At 46.5% G+C, this 18,582-nt stretch overlaps 1 protein-coding gene across 1 annotated transcript; it reads left to right on the forward strand.

Annotated features, from left to right (window-relative positions):
- The first annotated feature begins 176 nt into the window (after positions 1 to 176).
- On the forward strand, positions 177 to 18,243 carry LOC125715394 (phospholysine phosphohistidine inorganic pyrophosphate phosphatase). The gene is made up of 7 exons (XM_048986815.1): positions 177 to 334; positions 1,469 to 1,656; positions 1,993 to 2,146; positions 2,354 to 2,417; positions 2,623 to 2,715; positions 3,190 to 3,281; positions 17,900 to 18,243. The coding sequence occupies exons 1-7, from the start codon at positions 204 to 206 to the stop codon at positions 17,994 to 17,996; spliced, it is 819 nt and encodes a 272-aa protein (XP_048842772.1). The 5' UTR covers positions 177 to 203; the 3' UTR covers positions 17,997 to 18,243.
- Positions 18,244 to 18,582: the final 339 nt, after the last annotated feature.

Consider the following 18,582-nt stretch of genomic DNA (forward strand, 5'->3'; position numbering starts at 1 on the left):
CAGGATCAAATGACTGAATAAAATGCGATTTAATATTTGTGCTAGGGATCAAGGTATTAATGCAGTTATCAAGATAAGCCCCCCCGCGACCTTCATCGAGATAAGCGGTTATAAGATGGATGGATGGATGAAGATGACTCATGAACGTCCCCCGGAAACTACATGTCCCATGATGCATCGCTCACAAGCAGCAGGGTCTCGCCATGGCCGAAACGGACTGGAAACATGCTATACGCGACCTGAAAGGCGTTCTGTTAGACATGTGCGGCGTTTTGTATGACAGCGGGGAGGGAGACGGCGTGGCTATTGATGGGTCGATAGAAGCGGTGAAAAGGTGGGCGCTGCTTTGCCTGTATAAAAGCTCAACTTTCTTTAAGTTTTGATTTTATGTCTATCAATGAAAATATAAACATTTAGCTACATTCTGTGCACTGGAATACTCTTCAGGTCCTTACACACACACACACACACAAGGGGGTTATTATATAACCTACGGTTCATAACTACTTTAGTGGCTGTTAATCGCTGTCATTCGGTGACGGATAAAATAGAAGTTTACAGTAAGCTGAATTGGGGCCGTGTGCTGTCGCATCATGTTACAAAACACGTCAGTTTTATAAAATCAATACCAAAAAGTCACTCGGTAAAGTAACAGCGAAATCCTCACAGTTTAATCTTCGAACGAGCCACGTAACTCGGCGGCGACACTAAAAAAGTCGCCTTGCATTGAGTATGCATGAGCTACCGGGGATGTACTTGTGTTTTTGCGCATGTGGCACACCTTAACCATTGAAGATGCGCTATCGACATACCGAAATTTGTTATAACCTAATTAAAAAGTGAACTCGTCAAAGCATGTGACGAACTGAAGTGCAGTGGTGACAATAACAGCGACTATGACAGCGGGAGAGCGGAATGCGGAGAAACTGCACCATCCGGACTCTGTATGTTTTTGGGGCGCAAAAAGCGTGCGTGTGTCTTTCTGCACAGCGCCATTCACAGTGCTGAGCGCTCTCTCCCGAAATCATCTGCGCATCTTAGAGGGACGATTATGTTAAATTGCTACTGATGCTTGTTTGCACATGGAGTGTAGCTGGTTTTACGTATTCAGTACATAATAGCAAAGGGACAATGACAGTCAACAGTGTGAACTAAGATTTCCCTATTCTAGAAAAAAATACATGGCCAGCTTTCAGACCCAGGTAAAAGTAAAGAATAAACATAATAAGTTAAAAAAATTATAATAAAAAAATCCTCCTGGATAATAACGGTGTTCTGATTATAATATATGTAATACCACCAAAGATATACATAGAGTTTGGATCCAACGGCTCCCCAGTTTGATGATACAGCTCGTCAGCACCAGCTATGTGTAAAATAGCCGTGGGATGGTGAGGTTCCAAGTGCAAAGTTTTAACTTGACCTACCCTAAACCTTGCCTCTTATCCCACTGCCCTCCTACCTCCAGGCTCAAAGCGTCGGACCTGCAGCTGCGCTTCTGCACCAACGAGACCCAGGCCACACGGGAGAAGTTCGTGGCAAAGCTGGGGCGCTTGGGCTTCGACATCTGCGTGGACGAAGTCTTCTCCCCAGCACCTGCGGCCGTGACCATCCTGAAGGAGCGCGGCCTGAGGCCCCACCTGCTGGTGCACAACGGTACTGCATGGCCTTATGTTATCACGGGGGAGCGTGTCCTTTTGCAGTCACATGACCATAGCAATTTATATTATGTATCAGTTAATAAATTCTCGCATGAGCGGATTTCCCCTCAAATCTACTGTTTATAGAATTTGTGATTTTTATGGATGGATGGATGTTGGGATGGATGTGAAAGTGTTAAAAATTGTTTTGTTTATTTTCACCTGAAATGCTGCTTTGATATTCATATGGTAGTCTGAAAGCGTTTGTAATCAGTCCACTAACTTGTTTATAGCATTCACCACCAAACTAACAAACGCCATTGTTATTAACGGTGTAACGTCCTCACTGCAGATGTGGTGCCTGAGTTTGAAACAGTGGAGAAGACTGACCCAAACTGTGTGATTATTGGTGATGCTGCTGACAGCTTCTCCTACCAGAACCTAAACAAAGCCTTTCAGGTCCTCATTGGGCTAGAGACACCAGTGCTGTTCTCCCTGGGAAGAGGGTAGGACATCTTTGGGATTGTTATTTAGGAATGTCCGGTTCAGTGGCCAATTGCTGTATTTCCTGTTTGAACTGCAGATATGTTGGGGCTTTTAAAATATTCCTTATTAATTGTTTACAGTTCATGTTATTAGATTATTCAACACTATTAGAGCCTGGTCAGGTTTGTAAGTGACATACCCCCTTCTGGTCATGTTTGGAATTGCAGGCGCTACTACAAGGAAATGGATGGTCTGAAGCTGGATGTAGGAGCTTACATGAAGGCCCTTGAGGTGCGTCACAGGTGATCGGGACACGAGACGTGGAACTGGTTCTGTCTCTTCTATGCCCCAGCACCCATTCTTTGTTGGTTGATGGTTTGAGATCCATTAATAGAATCATACTTTTGATTTCGACCAATGGCCTACATCATGAAACCTTCTCTGAGGACTTTGAATTGCTTGTGTATTTTGTTTGTGTGTTTGTCTCTTCCCAAAGTATGCCTGTGATGTGGAGGCGGAGGTTGTGGGAAAGCCTTCCCCAGTGTTTTTCCAGAGTGTTCTGGCGGACATGGGAATCCAGCCCAGCCAGGTAGGTGCCATTTTCTCCCGGCGTTCTCTGGGAGACAATGACCAGTGATGTCATCATGGACCCAGCAGGAACTTCACGGACCCATTTGGAGAACACTTAAAGCAACCACGTCTGGCTGATAGTAGTGATGGCCAGATGTAACTTCATGAACCACTTGCTATATTTTCTGACCCCACTAGATGGTGCTCTTGGCTTGCTTTGGGGCCTGCTTTATTTAAATCTTTATTGAACAGAGAGCACCATCTAGTGGGGTCAGAAAATACAGCCAGTGGTTCATGAAGCTTCATTTGGCATCACTAATTGATAGCATCAGATACATTAACTGGGAGCTGTGCTGGAAAACATCGTTGATGTAATAATAGATGGAATAATAAATGTTATGAAACGTTGCTGGCATCGTAGATTGTTTTTGATTGCATAAGGTGCCACTGCCTGCCAATCACTGCGTTCCACTTCTCACCTCTACAACCACAGGCCTTGATGATTGGTGATGACCTGGTGAATGACGTGGGCGGGGCCCAGAGCTGTGGAATGCGTGGGCTCCTCGTGAAGACGGGCAAGTACAGGTGAGCAGTTGGATTGACTTGTGCTGGAATTCCTGTCCGTCTCCTCCGTTGGTATTGGAATGTGGAATTAAGATTTACAGAAAGATAGAATTTGTCATTTAATCTGAGTCCAATCTTTCAACGCGGCTGCATTCTTGCGTTCATTTGAGGTCAGTTTAGGTTTATTTAATTGATAGTGCTTTTTATAAGACACCGTCACAAACCGGCTTTAGACTGAAAGCATGAGAGGTGTGAAGGCTCAGAAGGATGGAACCTATGCTCTTCCGTTTGGCACCTCTGCGATTTAATGATGCACAGAAATGAAGCTCATATTGCAAATGCAGAGGGAGAGCAGTCTGTTAATGAGAGATAATGAAGGCAGGCCTCTTCATGTTGCACGATGGCCTTGTCCAAATATTCGTCTGTAGGCTTCACTAAACAAATTTGTATTTAGCATAGATTTGCACATTGAGAGTCATGAATTTGAATTGAATTTAGTGATCAGTGGTCATTGTTGACACACCACACCACACAGTGCACAAAAAGCGAAATGTGTCCCCTGCATTTAACCCATCGTGGCATAGCAGGGGTCAGTGTGAATACCCCGCAATCTGACAAAAGTTTCTTCTGCAATCAGGGATCTTTTAAAGAAAATGCCAGAACAAACAGTATAAGAAAGGCAACATGGTCATATTCTCTAATTCTTTTGAACTGAAGGGACACTTAAGAGCAAACAGACGGCACAGCATTACAATAACCCGGTAATATATACGTACATCTGATACATAAATAAATGCTTTGTCAATGCCACGAAGAGAGAACAGTTTGCTCGGCAATGTTTAAGCCAAAAACTATTGACAAAATGTTTTGATGAATATGAGTTAAATAGCAGTTAAACCCAAAGGTTATGTGGGAAAATTTTAATTGTCTATTACTTGAGATTATGGGTAACACCTTGTATAATATTTGCATTTTCTGAATTTTATAAATAATGATGAGGGAAAACTTTGCAGGAGAATCCTTCCCAGGCTGACATATTTCCAGTTTGTCTGCCGATGTAAATATTGTACATACTGTAAATTTTAATGTCCTGTTGTTGTTGTTCCACGTCTTGCCATCAGATGTCATTGTATCCCCATAGTTATAAAATAAAAGCAGATCAGCGAATGAACGGTTACGTACATGTGCAGTAGACATCATAAATGTGTGTACTTGACCTTTTTTCACGGATTTTATTAGGTCATTAGGAATTCAGATGCGTTACTTGTCACCGTCGTTTTCGTAATGTGATTTTAACGGCATATTTCACTGTGTGCTGCGTATTTTTTGCTGTCATAGACCTGGAGCACTTATTAAGTGAATAGGGTGCGATCGGGACTTTGTGAAGGTGTACTCTGCAATGAACGTACGCGTTTATTGTTATATATGAAGAGCTAAAAACAAAGAAAGATTTTTATGCAGGTTATAGGAAACTTGGCTGATTTGCATGAGTGTTTCATAACAAGGACATTATACCTGAGACCCGAGCTGTCTAGCAGAAGTTAAACTTTCAGGATTATAAGACGTTATTATTCACAGTATTAATGCATAATAGGAGTATTATCTTGGGGTATGTTTTCACTTACAGACTTTTAGTGCATTGATAGTATTTCCTGAGTTCCTGGAAGGCAGGCTTGAACGGCACAGTTTAGTTCAGGGAGAATGACTACAATATTCTTCTGTGTGAGAGGACATTGACACAGCACCACTGTGTAAATATCTCTGCTTACTCCATAGTCAGTTCCAGTCTGAACTGCTAGAGGAACATAAAATGAATTGTTAGGTTAAACAACAGGTATAGGCTAATTAAATAATAAGGTTTCTGTGTTCTGTAGATTTACTTCTTTCTGGAGTTTTAAGGTTACATTTTATGAGACAGAAGGAAAATCCGGAAACCAGTGTTGGGCGTTTCACGTTCAGAAGCTGCTCATCCAGACCAGGATTTTGTTTCTACCAAGCAGTTGAGCATATAGAGTCACAGTCACAGAGGACTCAGCAGGTTTGGTAGAAACTAAATCTTGGTCTGGATTTGTAGTTACTGGACCTGAAATGGCCAACAGTGTCTGCAACACGCCTGCATTTCTTAGAATATACATCTGGGATAAATGTCTGTGTTTTTTTGTATTGTTTTTGCTGTTATTTAGCTACCAGCCGACACCTTTACAGAGAAGAGGCTGCAATACAGACAGTATTGCGCCTTAAATGCGCTGAGAAATTTGTTCGGGATTTAACTAACTAAAATTTGTATGTAGTTCTAACTAAAATTCACATAAAACCTATTAGGAAAATGATATTTTTTTTTGTTCTTTGTTGTGCCTGTTACATTGATCACAGTTCTCTGAGTGATCATTTTGAGAGGGGTTATTATTATGAAAGATGGAACGGTTTTGTGGATGCAGTGCGAGTTTATTACGTAGCAGCGGCAATCTCACTGGGTGTGACGGAAGTGTCAGGATACGCAGGTTCCCGGCAAAGCGGGGGCCTGTACGGAGGAAACACTCCCACAATCCCCGGAGCAGAACACAGCTTGCTGGCACCTGAAAAGCAGTAAAACAGACACGGGCTGATTCAGGATCAGCAGGTGCCAACATGGCGAATAGCAGCACATGCACCGGATGGGAGCGGCAGGGAGTCGGAGGCTGGAGGTGCATCGTGGGATGTGTGCTCTGGGTGGAAGGTAGACTCGTCCCAGCCATTTCGCCCGGCTTCACAGGCTTCCTACGCATGCACTGGGCGTGAGCCAGCAGAGCGACGTTCCAGCTCCTTAACGCCTCTGGTTCTGGAATCCATTCTCCTTTTTATTCACCAACGGCGTTTCAGACGTTCTAGGCAGACCTAGAAAAAGGCTTTTATTTCTCCAGCATATCTGTCTGCTAAAGGAACATCCAGCTGTTTATTAATTCACTTCCTGTCTCCTCCCCTCGGCCCCCCCAATCCCTCAAACATATAATTCCGAGTTGTGCCTCATGAGTGTTTGGGGAAAACCAAATGGACGTCTGGAGTTCTGTTTTCCCAGAGGTGACCACACTGGCATTAAAAGAAAGCTCTTAGAAAGGAAACATGACACACGGCCCTGGACTGCAGACCCGGAGGTCAGCGGGCGGAACCCTGGTCGTATTCACGTCATCGGCCGTCCAGCTGAGTAAATCACTGGAGAGCGTCCGTTGTGCAAGTCGCCCTCAAGGGAGGCAGCATGGAGGGCAGAGTATCACGGCGGAACCGCGGATGCTCTGCTGGTGACCCTCCGGGTTTGTCGAGATCTGTCGCCGATGTTCCCCAGTAATCTGCATCACCCCAGCACAAATTCCCAGTGACCTCGCAGATCTTCGCTGATGACTGTTACCTATTTGCTCTCACATGTACTGGCTAACTGCCTGCATCTGTCCCAAGCAGCATAGGGCACAGGGCTGGGGTGCGAGTCCATCGCAATGCACACGTGCATAGGGCACAGGGCTGGGGTGCGAGTCCATCGCAATGCACACGTGCAAAGGGCACAGGGCTGGGGTGCGAGTCCATCGCAATGCACACACTGTCATACTGTGTAGGAGACTGAGGGACACCGGTTCACCTACACAGATATTATTGGACCTTGGGAGGAAACTGGAGTACCTGAAAGAAACCTGCACAACATGGGGGGGGTGGATTTGCAAACTCCACCCATATGAAATGGATGCGATATTCGGAACCCCCAGCCCCGGAGCTGTGAGGCAGCAGTGTTACCCCCTGAGCTACCCTGCTCAGTGACTGGCTACATTATAGTCACATTTCCAGAGATCCTATACTTTGCAAAGGGTAAAGTCATGGGGTGGGGGGGGCAAATCCAAGGGGCCCTAAACATTTTGGAATATGGTCTGGGTTAGAGGCCTCTTGCAGTGCCGATGGATGGATGGATGGATGGATGGATGGATGGATGGATGGATGTTTGCAACAGAGTAGGACAGAGTTTGATAGTGGGGGTGGGCACAACTTAGTAATTTAAACACAAAAATGTATTATTGGGGGGGTGAATGAATCCAAATTAAGTGTTGGGGGTACAGGTCCCCATTTCCTATGGCCATGCATATATGAAACTTCTAAAAATACTTCATTTTAAGCTATCGATCTTGGGACGTGTTTTTTGCTTTGGGGGACACCCACTTCGCTTTTTTCCTCCTTCCCAGGGAGCCTTTTCCATCTCCATCTTGTAGCACTTTGGTGGGGCCGTGCATTCTGATGGTTTTCTAACCGTGTGAACGTGCGAGTGTGGCTCCCAGCTGCTCTGGCTCCCCTCCGCAGTGACGTCGCTCTCCCCCAGGCTCGCGGGGGCGCCGACACGCGGCATGCTAACTGCTAACGGCTAACGCCACTCAGCCACTTCCACGTGTTTTAGTTTTCCTTTAATTCTGCGTGGTTTTCTTTCTGGAGGGAGGGCTGGGAAGAGGGGGGATTTTAAACGCTGTTTTGCACCCCTGGCCCGGAGAACCGCACGGCTCGACAAGCGACGATAAACCTTGCCGATATTTCTTTCCAAACACATAGTTATTTCCATGGCAACCAGATGCCGTGGGAGGCCCCTCCGTTCCCACTGGGCCACAAGGACCTTGTCTGTAAAGCCCTGGAAATGCAAGAACAGCAACCATCGCATTGAACGGTGCAGTCATCCCCCTGCGATGCCTTTCGGAGGTTTCCTGTCGTGTCTCACTTGTGTTGGGTAAGCCGACACCGGCTCCAGGTGCTATTATCATCACCCAGAGTTGATGCATCCGTTCAAATCCATCCCACCCCTTTGTATTTCTGCCTGCAATATTTGGAAGGACCACTAGGGGGACGTCTTTTTTAAACTCTTGGCGAACCAGATGCACTAGTGTCACTCTAACCAAGGATTTTCCTCTGAGCTGCAGTTTCTAGGTTCTTTCAGTGATTCTTGATGGGATTCATGTCCGGATTCTGGCCAACCCACTCAAGGACTCCCTTTTTTCCCCCCATAATTCCACTGTGGCTTTTCCCAAGTAACTAGGCAAACGTTGAGCAAATGTGCAAAGAAGAGTAACTCCAGACCTGGTGGGTGGGCTTGCCCCTTAAAGACTCCCTGCCGTCACCCCCAATAAAGGCCCTTTCACTCATTTCCTAATTTTTAAATATCCCTCTGACAGTTACACAGTGGTGGGGGCCGGGAGAGTTCTGTAACACACTGGTGTTGCATAATCTTAATAGGACGTTATTCAGACCAAACACACCCAACAGTACAGTGTGAGACTCTTAAAACGCCTGTGTGGGCTTGGATTAGCAAAGGCTAATCGAGCCCCTTCAGTGTCCATCAAGCTTTGACTCTCGGCTCCGCTCGTTCTCCGACACTGCGAGCTGGGATTCGGGATGCCAGACGGGCTTGGTGGCGCGGATTTTTTGAGACAGAAACCTGTGCGGGACAACGGGCCAATCGAAGCCACTTTTAATCAAGAGGGGCCGGTGTGGGCCTCAGAATGTGACGTGGATTTGACCAGGCGGGACTCGTAGCAGTGAGACAGCTGCTGAACTACCTCCCCTCCTCTCTGGAGTGAGATGTATAACCAAACAGGACAGTTTTCCTGCAGGGTCTACTAATGCAAAACAGGCTTCACTCCCCTACATCAAAAAAAGAGCAGGAAAACAACGATCTTTAACACTCATATTGATGATGTGTAATGTGCTTGTCGTTGTCCATATAAGTGAATATGTAGTGAATAAGTTGCATTGTTGCCATATTTATTATGTTTGTATTCAGACCTTATGGGACTGTTACTTACACAAAAATGTTCCGAGGGCAGAAGGAAAAATGATTGGTTCAGACAGATAACCAGTCAGATTGTAGAGGAGGCAGGACCAAGACACCCAATTGGTTGGTCCCACCTCCTCTATTTGCTTGGACTTACCTTCTCTACAATCCTCTACAATCCTTCTGCCCTCAGAACATTTTTGTGTAAGTAAAACTCCCAGGACCGTATTCAGACCACCCCTTATGCTGGCCTTATACAGAAATACTAAAAAGCCTTTTCGAAGGTGCTGAATAGCAGTGGGTGCTTTTTATAAAAGGACTGGGGGGGGGGGGGGGGTCCACAAACGGAACCAGGCTTTCACAAGCGGAGGATTTCAGTGCTAACAGTAAACAAAACAAGAAACATTTCAAAAATGCAAATGTAAAATTACAATTCCAGTAAGACTTGAGGGGAGGGACAAGGGCTCACTTATGTTTGGGTCTGACGTGCAGTGGGGCGGGGTCTAGGGTTACTGGCAAAACAAACAGGAAAGAGCAACAGGTGAGGCAAATCAGCATGAGCACAATGACCTCACAATCCCTAGGGCCCCAGGCCGCTGCCCCCCCCCCTGCTCTCCCATATCCTCTGCTAACTCTCGCTGTTTATAGGCCGACCCTCTTTCAGCCCCTGTGCAAATTTGCTGGTGCTCAGATGCTTCTGGAGCTCAGCACGGCTCATGCATCAGCAACTGAGGCAGGTGTCCCTGTGTCAGTCTCTGTGGTAGCACATGCTATGTATCTCGTCCTGTGGCTTAGTGATTTTTTTTTTTTTGCTAAATTAATCAGGCTTCCCCCCCCCTCCTTTCCAACACATTGGCATGCTAATCATCACTTCTGCGCTGTGCATGCGGTTGCCGTGGCAGCAGAGGGGGCAAAACATGCTAGAATTGTGCTGGTTTGCAGGACGTTTTTCTCATTTTACACCCTGCTCTGTCATTCAGCTTTTCGATGTTCTCTTGTCCGGAAACTGAAGCCGTTACCCTTTTGCTGGTCATATCAGGCTCTGCAATTCTCTACCAAACTTATCCACCCATCTGTCCAACCATCCAGCATCCACTTACCCAGTACTGGTTTGTAATGACCCTGCAGCCTGTTCCAGGAAGCACCGTGGACAGGATGACAGTGCATCACATATATAACACATATATAACACACCCATCAGCTGTCATAGGCACTAATTCCCTTAACTGCATGGTTTGGAGAGCCAGACGGAACCTGTAGGAGCTCGTGGAGATCCTGCAAACTCCACACTCCCAAGCCTACAGGCTTCAGGGTATAGAGACACCCCCTAAGCTACCAGGCTTCAGGGTATAGAAGCACCCCCTAAGTTACCATGTTACACCCTCTACCAAACTAGCACAGATTAGGGCCTGGCTGCTTGCTAATTAGCTGCTGTATCCAGTTACCAGAGATCAGACAAGTATGTTCCCTTCTGTCAAAAGTGATGCTCATGTCTGTTTTCGGTGATTAATCCCCTCATTTTTCCCAGGCATCCACCCTCCCAGCCTACACCGCTGTGCGCTGGTTTCCAGAGTCACATGATCCAGTATCATTGTCAGCAGGCCTACTGCTTTGCCCCATTCCAGCATTTGCTGATTGGCCCGTTTCCCCCATGAACCACTGATTGGCCCATTCCCCCATGAACACCCCTTCCCATAATGCTCAGCTGCTATACCCTTCAGCGACTCCTTTCGCCTTGCGTTGTAGCCGTGTAGGTAACTTGAAAGAGGAGCAAAGTGTCACATGGGTATCTTTCGTTTAACATCTCAGCTGAACAAGCAAATAAATAAAGTGCTTTCGCCCACCGCCTTATCGCACCCTCACTGGGCCGTGCTGCCTGCGATAAGCTAGTGTTTCCTGTGCTACCCGTAGCCCGTTTTAGCCAAGGCAGCTAGCTAAATAAAGGCAATTATCTCAAATGCATTGGAGGAAGGAAAGATCATTACGAAAGGAATCTAAACTAAGAAAGTTAAGAAGCCTGGGGGCAGCAGAAAGCCCCCAGCGGTCCCCGGTCGCCCCTTTGTTCAGCATGCGGGTCGGTAACTGCAGAACATCACGCTCCGTTAAATCCATTCACGTGCAGATAAAGGAACCCGTCTCCACTGTCAGATGGAGGGACTGGTGGTGCATGTCGCCATTATCGTGAGTACCTCCATGCCGCCGTTCTGGAGGGAGATCAGCATCAGGACCGCCCTCCAGGTGGCGCTGTGGCAGCCTGACCGCTTTCCGAGCAAAACGAGACCCGTCTCTGGGCTCGACGTGTCTCACACCCAGCAGATATAACGACCAGCCATCTTGGAAGTTATTTTTGGAAATTATAGTTCCCTGCAGACGTTGATGAGTCCTTGTGTCTGTCACTGTTGCACCTCTAAGTGTTCCAACAGACAGTTGTAGAACTGGTTTATTTATTTGTTTATTTTCTTTGAAGGTCACAGTGGGGAGAGTGTAAAAAACAGTATGGGTATGGAACATTCCTCAGGTGTGCTATTCTGATTGGCTACCTCCGCAGGTTAAGAAGGACCCTTCTGATTGGTTGCTGCGACAGATGCCCGCTCACTGCGCTTCCATGAACATGCTTCTTGAACGGCCTTCTCACAGTTTGCTTTCACTGGTCTATCCTTGGGCCGTCCTGCTGGCATGTTTTGTCACGGAGGGAAGGAAGTGGACTGATCTCCGCTTGGTTTTATTTCGGAGATCTTGCAGCTGCAGGGCAGCGCAGAAACATGAGCCAGCTTGTGGCTGGGAGACCAACTCACCCCCAAACACAACCGGTCCAGTACTGTGGCTTGAGGCTCTTTGAGCTTCGACAGAAACTAGGTTCAAATCCCAGGGTCGGCAGAATGATGTCACCGTTGGAGCCTTGAGCAAGGCCCTTTACTCCCAATTGCTCCAGTCTGACCCTGCTTTCCAAATACTACATCACTTTTTTTACAAAAGTGCCTGCTAAATAAATAAATATATATCAATGCAAATGTACCAGGATTTCCTGTGGGATCGATTCCTCCTAGGACACATTTGTCGGAGTGGCCCAAATATGAGCATTTAAAGAGAGAGGTCCCCCTTCTGTGGAGAGCTTGGCGATCTTCCGGAGCGTGACTGTCAGCTAGGCCTCCGGCTGTCACTCTCAAACCACCGTCCCACCCAGCTCCACCCCAGCCCTCGTTAAGGTCCCGCGGGATTCGCGTCACCGGCTTGTGACTGCACACATGGTGCATGCTGGGGATATCTCCAGAAAAAACAAACACATCTGAAACCAACCTTTCTGGTTTAAAGGTATTTCAATCACCACACATGCTTCTTTTTGGTATGATTTAACAACCACATGTCCTGGGTCTATGTTCCTGCAACAGCAAAATCTCATCTGTTTGTAGGTCTGTCTCAATAGCTCTATCTGAACACATACTACTCCCACTTAGCATTGTTAGGATTGAGACTCGCCTGGTTACAGTCCCCTCCCATTACTAGGACGTTCCAGTCTGCTCCATGTTCTCTGAATGTTCTGCACTTTCCAGAATGCTCCAGAAAGTTCTACACTGCTGTGCTTTCCACTGACTGGACAGTTGTCTTATTAGGTTCTTGTTTCGTAGTTGCTGTGTGGCTCCTGCTCCAAACCTGCTTACACTCATACCTGGGCTTTCACTGGAAGCTCAGTCTAACTGCACTTATACCTGGGCTTTCACTGGAAGCTCAGTCTAACTGCACTTATACCTGGGCTTTCACTTGAAGCTCAGCCTAACTGCACTTATACCTGGGCTTTCACTGGAAGCTTAGCCTAACTGCACTTATACCTGGGCTTTCACTTGAAACTCAGCCTAACTGCACTTATACCTGGGCTTTCACTTGAAGCTCAGCCTAACTGCACTTACACCTGGACTTTCACTGGAAGCTCAGCCTAACTGCACTTATACCTGGGCTTTCACTTGAAGCTCAGCCTAACTGCACTTATACCTGGGCTTTCACTGGAAGCTCAGCCTAATTGCACTTATACCTGGGCTTTCACTGGAAGCTCAGCCTAACTGCACTTATACCTTGTCGCCTCCTCGACAGCACGTATGTGTAATGTTTATAACACGCTGTTTGTGTGACTTGTATGTTGCTTTGGAAAACAGCAATCTCTGCATAAAATAAACCTAGATGTAAATATATACATTTTTCATCCGGCCATAAAGTCTTAGCTGAAGTGAACAACTTTTAATGGAAGTCTTTTGGATCAGAATTCCAGCATTTTAGATAAGTTACTGTTGATTTAGTGTAATCTGTGCACAGTAGTGGATTATCTTACATTTCATTTTTCCGAAAGCAGGGTGGAACCCCTGACACGTGCCAGGGCCCGGGGCTATACCCTGGAATAGCCAATCCGCCTCTGGCTGAGCACGTCCAAGCGTAGGGCTGGGGCTCCTACAGTGAAGGTTCTGGTTCCCCCAAACATCAGGCCCCATCCCACACGAGTGCCTCTGTGTTGGCTTTCCTGCTTCCACCGAGGTCAAAGACATGCTTATTGTTTTCGTTGGGTACTGAAGGCCCCCCAGGTGACTCTTGGTGGGGGTTTACGACAGCCTTTATCAAGGCCTTTTGTTGGATCCGGGATCTCTTCCCCGCCATCTGAAAGCTGTGCGCTGAACGCACACAACTCAGACAATACAAAAATAAACAGAATGCCGCCGTTGGACTCACGCACACATGGAGGCCCCCTCTCCCCTGCTGGTGCCCGTTCCTCGCCCTAATCCCTTCTTGTATGTTGTCTGCAGCTGACACAATCGTGGACAATACCAAACTTTCCCCTGCCTTCCGGTCGCTTCTGTGGGGGTGGGGTTTAAGTGGTTTGTCGGGAAACTGCCTGCGTGCAATGTGCTTTTTGATGTCCGAGCAACAAATAAGTAGATAGAAGACTATGAATGTGCAGTGAGGGAAAAAGAAAACAGCAGTTTAAACCGTGACATGACAGCTGCTGACTAGCTTTCAACTAAACTGTCGAAGACGTCTTAGCCTAAAAGATGGTGGTTTGTGTCAGTGGAAGAACAGTGATGTTTTACTGTTGAAACTATTAATCTGAATAGTTTATGTACAACCATATTGCGGAAAACTACTGGAACTGTATCCTACGTATTTTCTTTTGGACACAATTGTTCGTCAAACCACTAGAGTTTTATGGGGTCTTCATGTTTCAGGAGTCGCTGTAACCAAATTTCAGATTAAAACGTAAAGGATATAGGTGTCATGGAGAGGAGGGGCATCAGCCAGGCAGATGATGGCATCCTTCCTCTGATTGGCTCTCCAACACAGATATCACTAATCTAGGTCACGCCTACAACCGACATGAAGCTGCCAAACAGAAGCCTTCAAGCCATTCCGGGGGCATGGGTTACTTCGCAGTCATTTTTCCCAGAATGCATCAGCTGAGGAGGATGGCGGTGGTTCGAGTGTAATAAAGTCACCCACCACATATCTAAGTGGTCAGGTTTTGGTGCCCTGAGACCAGAGGGCTTGGTACTGGGCTCCAAGGCTTCCTTCTTTAGTCTGTCGTTTTGCAGTCACATGTCAGAGATTGTAATGCCTGCCAATCCCTCTTCCAGTTCTGCCTTGCAGTATGACTGAAAGTTGGTGCTTCTGCAACCAAATAACTCTACGCCACTTTTCTGCATGGTTTCAATGCTTTCTAGAAACTTCTGCATGGTTTAGCAAAAGGGTGGGACATTCGCACAGAGTGCTTGCTCTGGTAATGAACTTGGCGGCTTTGGAATTTGTGTCACAGATCTGCAGCACTTACACAGCTGTGATCCATCTGTGATCAAATTAAAGATATTTAGTGGAACAGGCGCGCCACTTATGGGTTCTTGTTGAGTCCAGGAGAAGCAAGTACCTTGAGGGCAGCTGCCACTACCAAGTCGAGAAGCTGTCCTCCATCGGCATTGTTACACCAAAAGTCTGGTTGCTATGGTTCGAGAACAGCAGTAAACGAGGAACAGCAGTAAATGAGTAACAGCAGGGGAACAACCTGGATAAGCTGTGATGTAAGGTATTCTTCTCCTGACGTGTCTGAACAAGGTGTGGATGGATTTATAAAGAAAAAAAACGTCAAGTTCCTCTGAGCTGATGGACCTACCTGCATCTCTCATGTTGTCTGTTACTCTCAGTCATGTGTGTTGTTTTTTTCTCTGTTATTTTTCCAATTTGTTTAACAAACCTGTCCAACGAGAAAAACAAAGGGACAATGATGATAATGATTATGGTGAATAGCCAGTTTAAACCCTATTCAGTCATGTCTTCTGAGAATCCCAGTACGCAGTAAATCACCCTCGGTACTTTAGTCCAGAGAAACTGAACGGAGATCATGTGTTTGTCCTTTGGGGTTAGGGTGGCTTCAAGATAACTGAGGAACAGACGCTGATCACAGGGATCTGGGACACGATGCTGAAGCTGTGTGAGCTAATCCCTCCAAGATGTGTCCTTGTTTCAACTGTAGTCTGTCCTCTGGTGAACATCTCATCATGTACAACATACACTCCATCATGCAGCTCTTTTACATAGAAATCCTTGCGTGAACATTCAATCCCACGCCACAACATGCAGCTAAGGGTGAAGCCAAATGCATTCGCTGTGGCTGCATTATAAGGTAAGCTAGCTAGTTCTCGTTCAAAGGTAGATGAGTAGAACAATAAGAGAATACCAGTGGTGGGCACACCTAACCGAAAGGTTAGCTTAGATAACTACTAATTCATTAACTCCGAAGATTACTTTGATAACGGTAAACTGATAAACTACTAAAAAAATTAGCGGAAGCTAACAGCAACTGCTAAATGCTAATCGCTAACTTTCATTATATGAATTTAACTTCGGTTTGGTTTTGGGCTCTGAAGCCCTTAAAAACAGAAGCTGAAATTCTAACCTGTTTAGTGATTTAAATCCTCAGGACTGGAGTGATTATTGACGATACTTAGGACTCGTTGGTTTCTGTAGAATCTCTTGAATACGTTTTCTTTCAATGATATTCCATTTGTGAGTGTTTTTGTCGGAGGAGTCCTATTGCGTGATTGGCTCATGCTTTTACCCTCAGTGAAGCCACCTGGGGACTACAAGCATGGCACCATTTACCCAGAACTAGGAAGGAGGATCTCAGCTCTTTATTGGTCTATAGCTCTGTCAATCAGAACCCAGAAAATGTAGGAAAATAACCAGGGACTGAAGTAGGATTTCTGGCTTAGCCGGATAACTTGTTGTATTTAAGGTAATCTGGGCTGTGTTTAGCTGAACAGAAACCGAACCTATTAACTGTATCTTTGTGCTTTATGGATTCAATTTCAGCCACATTTTTTGTTGTTTGTTTCCTGGTAGAATTAGCAAGGAGCTGTGCCCATTTTGCTGGGATTATAAATGTATGATAAATATATTACATACATGCATGATAGGCCAACTAGCTGAGCTGATAGAGCATAAGAGTCGCAAGGTTGTAGGTTCAAGCCCATCATTAGGTTAGGTTTAGGGTTGGCCTTAAGGTTAGGGTGAGGTTTGGTATTAAATTAGGGTTGCCATTATGGTTCGACCTAAACTTAGGATTGCCTATTTAGAGACTTTTCTTAGCATTCACATGCAGCATTGATCTACTGGAACAATAGGATTTGTGCATGCATTTATTTTTGTTGCATTAGCTACCACTGGTGTCTGTGACCGCAGTTTCAGAAGGTGACTGCAGTGACCCCGTCCGCCACGCGTGCATTTAGGCGACTCTCAGTAGCGACATCTCTCACCAACCACAGTGAATTATTTATGGTAACAGAAGAGAAGCCGTGGGACGAAAGCAGCTGCACGGATGCATGCATAGGCAGTGTCCCGGGTGATGTGGCTCGCCTGACGCAGTGGGTTCAAAACCTCTAAATCTAGTACAGATCTTCCTTTACAATTAGACAGCAGATTGGTTCATGAACCGTCAGTCTCTGCTTATTACCAGTGTTTCCCATTCCGGGCCTTGAGGACCCACAGATTTCTTGATAAACTGTCTGCCAGGGAACTTGAAGGGAGCAGAAACGTGGACCAGCTGTGGGTCCCAAGGACCAGATTGGAAAACACTGCCTTGTACCAAAAGCCTCACTTCACCTCCCCGGAGCTCCTCAGTACCCACAGAACTGCAGGCACTAGACCAACCCACCAGTCAGTCTCACATTACCTCTGACCGTAATCTGTGAAGAATAATCCCACTCCAGCTCTTCCCAAAGGGTGGACACTCCCCCCCCTCGCACTGCCTCCAGGGGACTGACTCACCCGGCTTTCTCAATCAAACATCGCTTTGGATAAAAGTGCCCGCAAAATTAATCTAATTCCTCTGTGGCTTCTCTGAGAAAATGCCGGAATGGAGACCAGGAAGTGTGTTTTAGACTCTTAAACAAGCGAGGATCTGACTGTGGATGGCGTGACACAGCCCAGGAAACAAAGATCATCCTAAATCGTGGGCGTCCGCTTTACTCAGGATGCTAAAACCTGCTCCTTGGGACCTCTGCTAGTCCAAAGGCCCTGTGTTTAGGAATCTTCCATCTGTGTTGGAGTTTGCCAATAGCTTAGGTCAATGTTTCTCAACCCAGTCCTCGGGGGGGGGGGGGGGGCTCTCCAAACAGTCCACATTTTTACTCTCTCCCAGCTCCGAGCCAATCAGGAACTACCTGGCACAGATACGTTGGGAGCTGGGAGGGAGCAAAAATGTGGACTGTCTGGGGTCCCCCAAGGACTTGGTTGAGAAACATTGGCTTGATCTATGACTCAAGGTACCATTTGTTTCTTCTACCTCTGCTCCATAGTGTCTCAGGCTCCTTACATGTAACCCGCCTCCATTTCCCAACAGGCCGAGCGACGAGAGTCACCCCACGGTAAAGGCTGACGGCTGTGTGGACAACCTGGCTGAAGCGGTGGACATCCTCCTGAAGCACCGGGGGCAGTGACCCCACCACCAGCCCCACTCACAGACATCCAGCTTCCTCCCCAGGACAGAGACTAACCTGGAACCTGCACACCCAGCTTGGGGACTAAACACCGTGATCCTAATCAATGGGCGAAATAATGTGACACTACACCGTCGGTCTAACCAAATGTATGAAGGAAGGTTGGGTGGAACCAGTACGCCTTAACGACCTTAGATGTTAACAAAATGGGGAGGAGCAGGGGGAAAAAATAAAAATTTGATACCTATCGCTGTCACGTTTACTTAGTGTTTCCTGGCCGGTGCGACGCAGCGATTACTCTCGAGTTGAGCACGATGGCAAGAAATAGAGGCACAGCGGGACCTGTTTTCCTCTCTGGTTCGCTGGTACAGAAACAAAGAGTGGAAAGACATGTTTCAAAGGGAAGTCCATTTATAGTGTCTGCAGCATGGCAGTAGAGAAGCTTCTAGACAATACACAATACAGATGGTTTCTCTTTGGGGATAAATGCTTTCGGGAGATGGAGGGACTGCTTATTTCAGGAATAAAAGAATTACGAGGGGTGTGTCTACAGCTTCGGTGATAAATGTACCGTAAAAAAAAAAAA

The sequence above is a fragment of the Brienomyrus brachyistius genome, chromosome 20 (assembly GCF_023856365.1).
Source record: "Brienomyrus brachyistius isolate T26 chromosome 20, BBRACH_0.4, whole genome shotgun sequence".
Taxonomy (NCBI): domain Eukaryota; kingdom Metazoa; phylum Chordata; class Actinopteri; order Osteoglossiformes; family Mormyridae; genus Brienomyrus; species Brienomyrus brachyistius.

Bases quoted from the DNA above. Each gene is read 5' to 3' on its own strand.
- LOC125715394 (XM_048986815.1), top strand. From the start codon at position 204: ATGGCCGAAACGGACTGGAAACATGCTATACGCGACCTGAAAGGCGTT. The intron at 1,657-1,992 runs GTACTGCATGGC...TCCTCACTGCAG, and splicing joins CCACCTGCTGGTGCACAACG to ATGTGGTGCCTGAGTTTGAA. The intron at 2,716-3,189 runs GTAGGTGCCATT...CTACAACCACAG, and splicing joins TGGGAATCCAGCCCAGCCAG to GCCTTGATGATTGGTGATGA.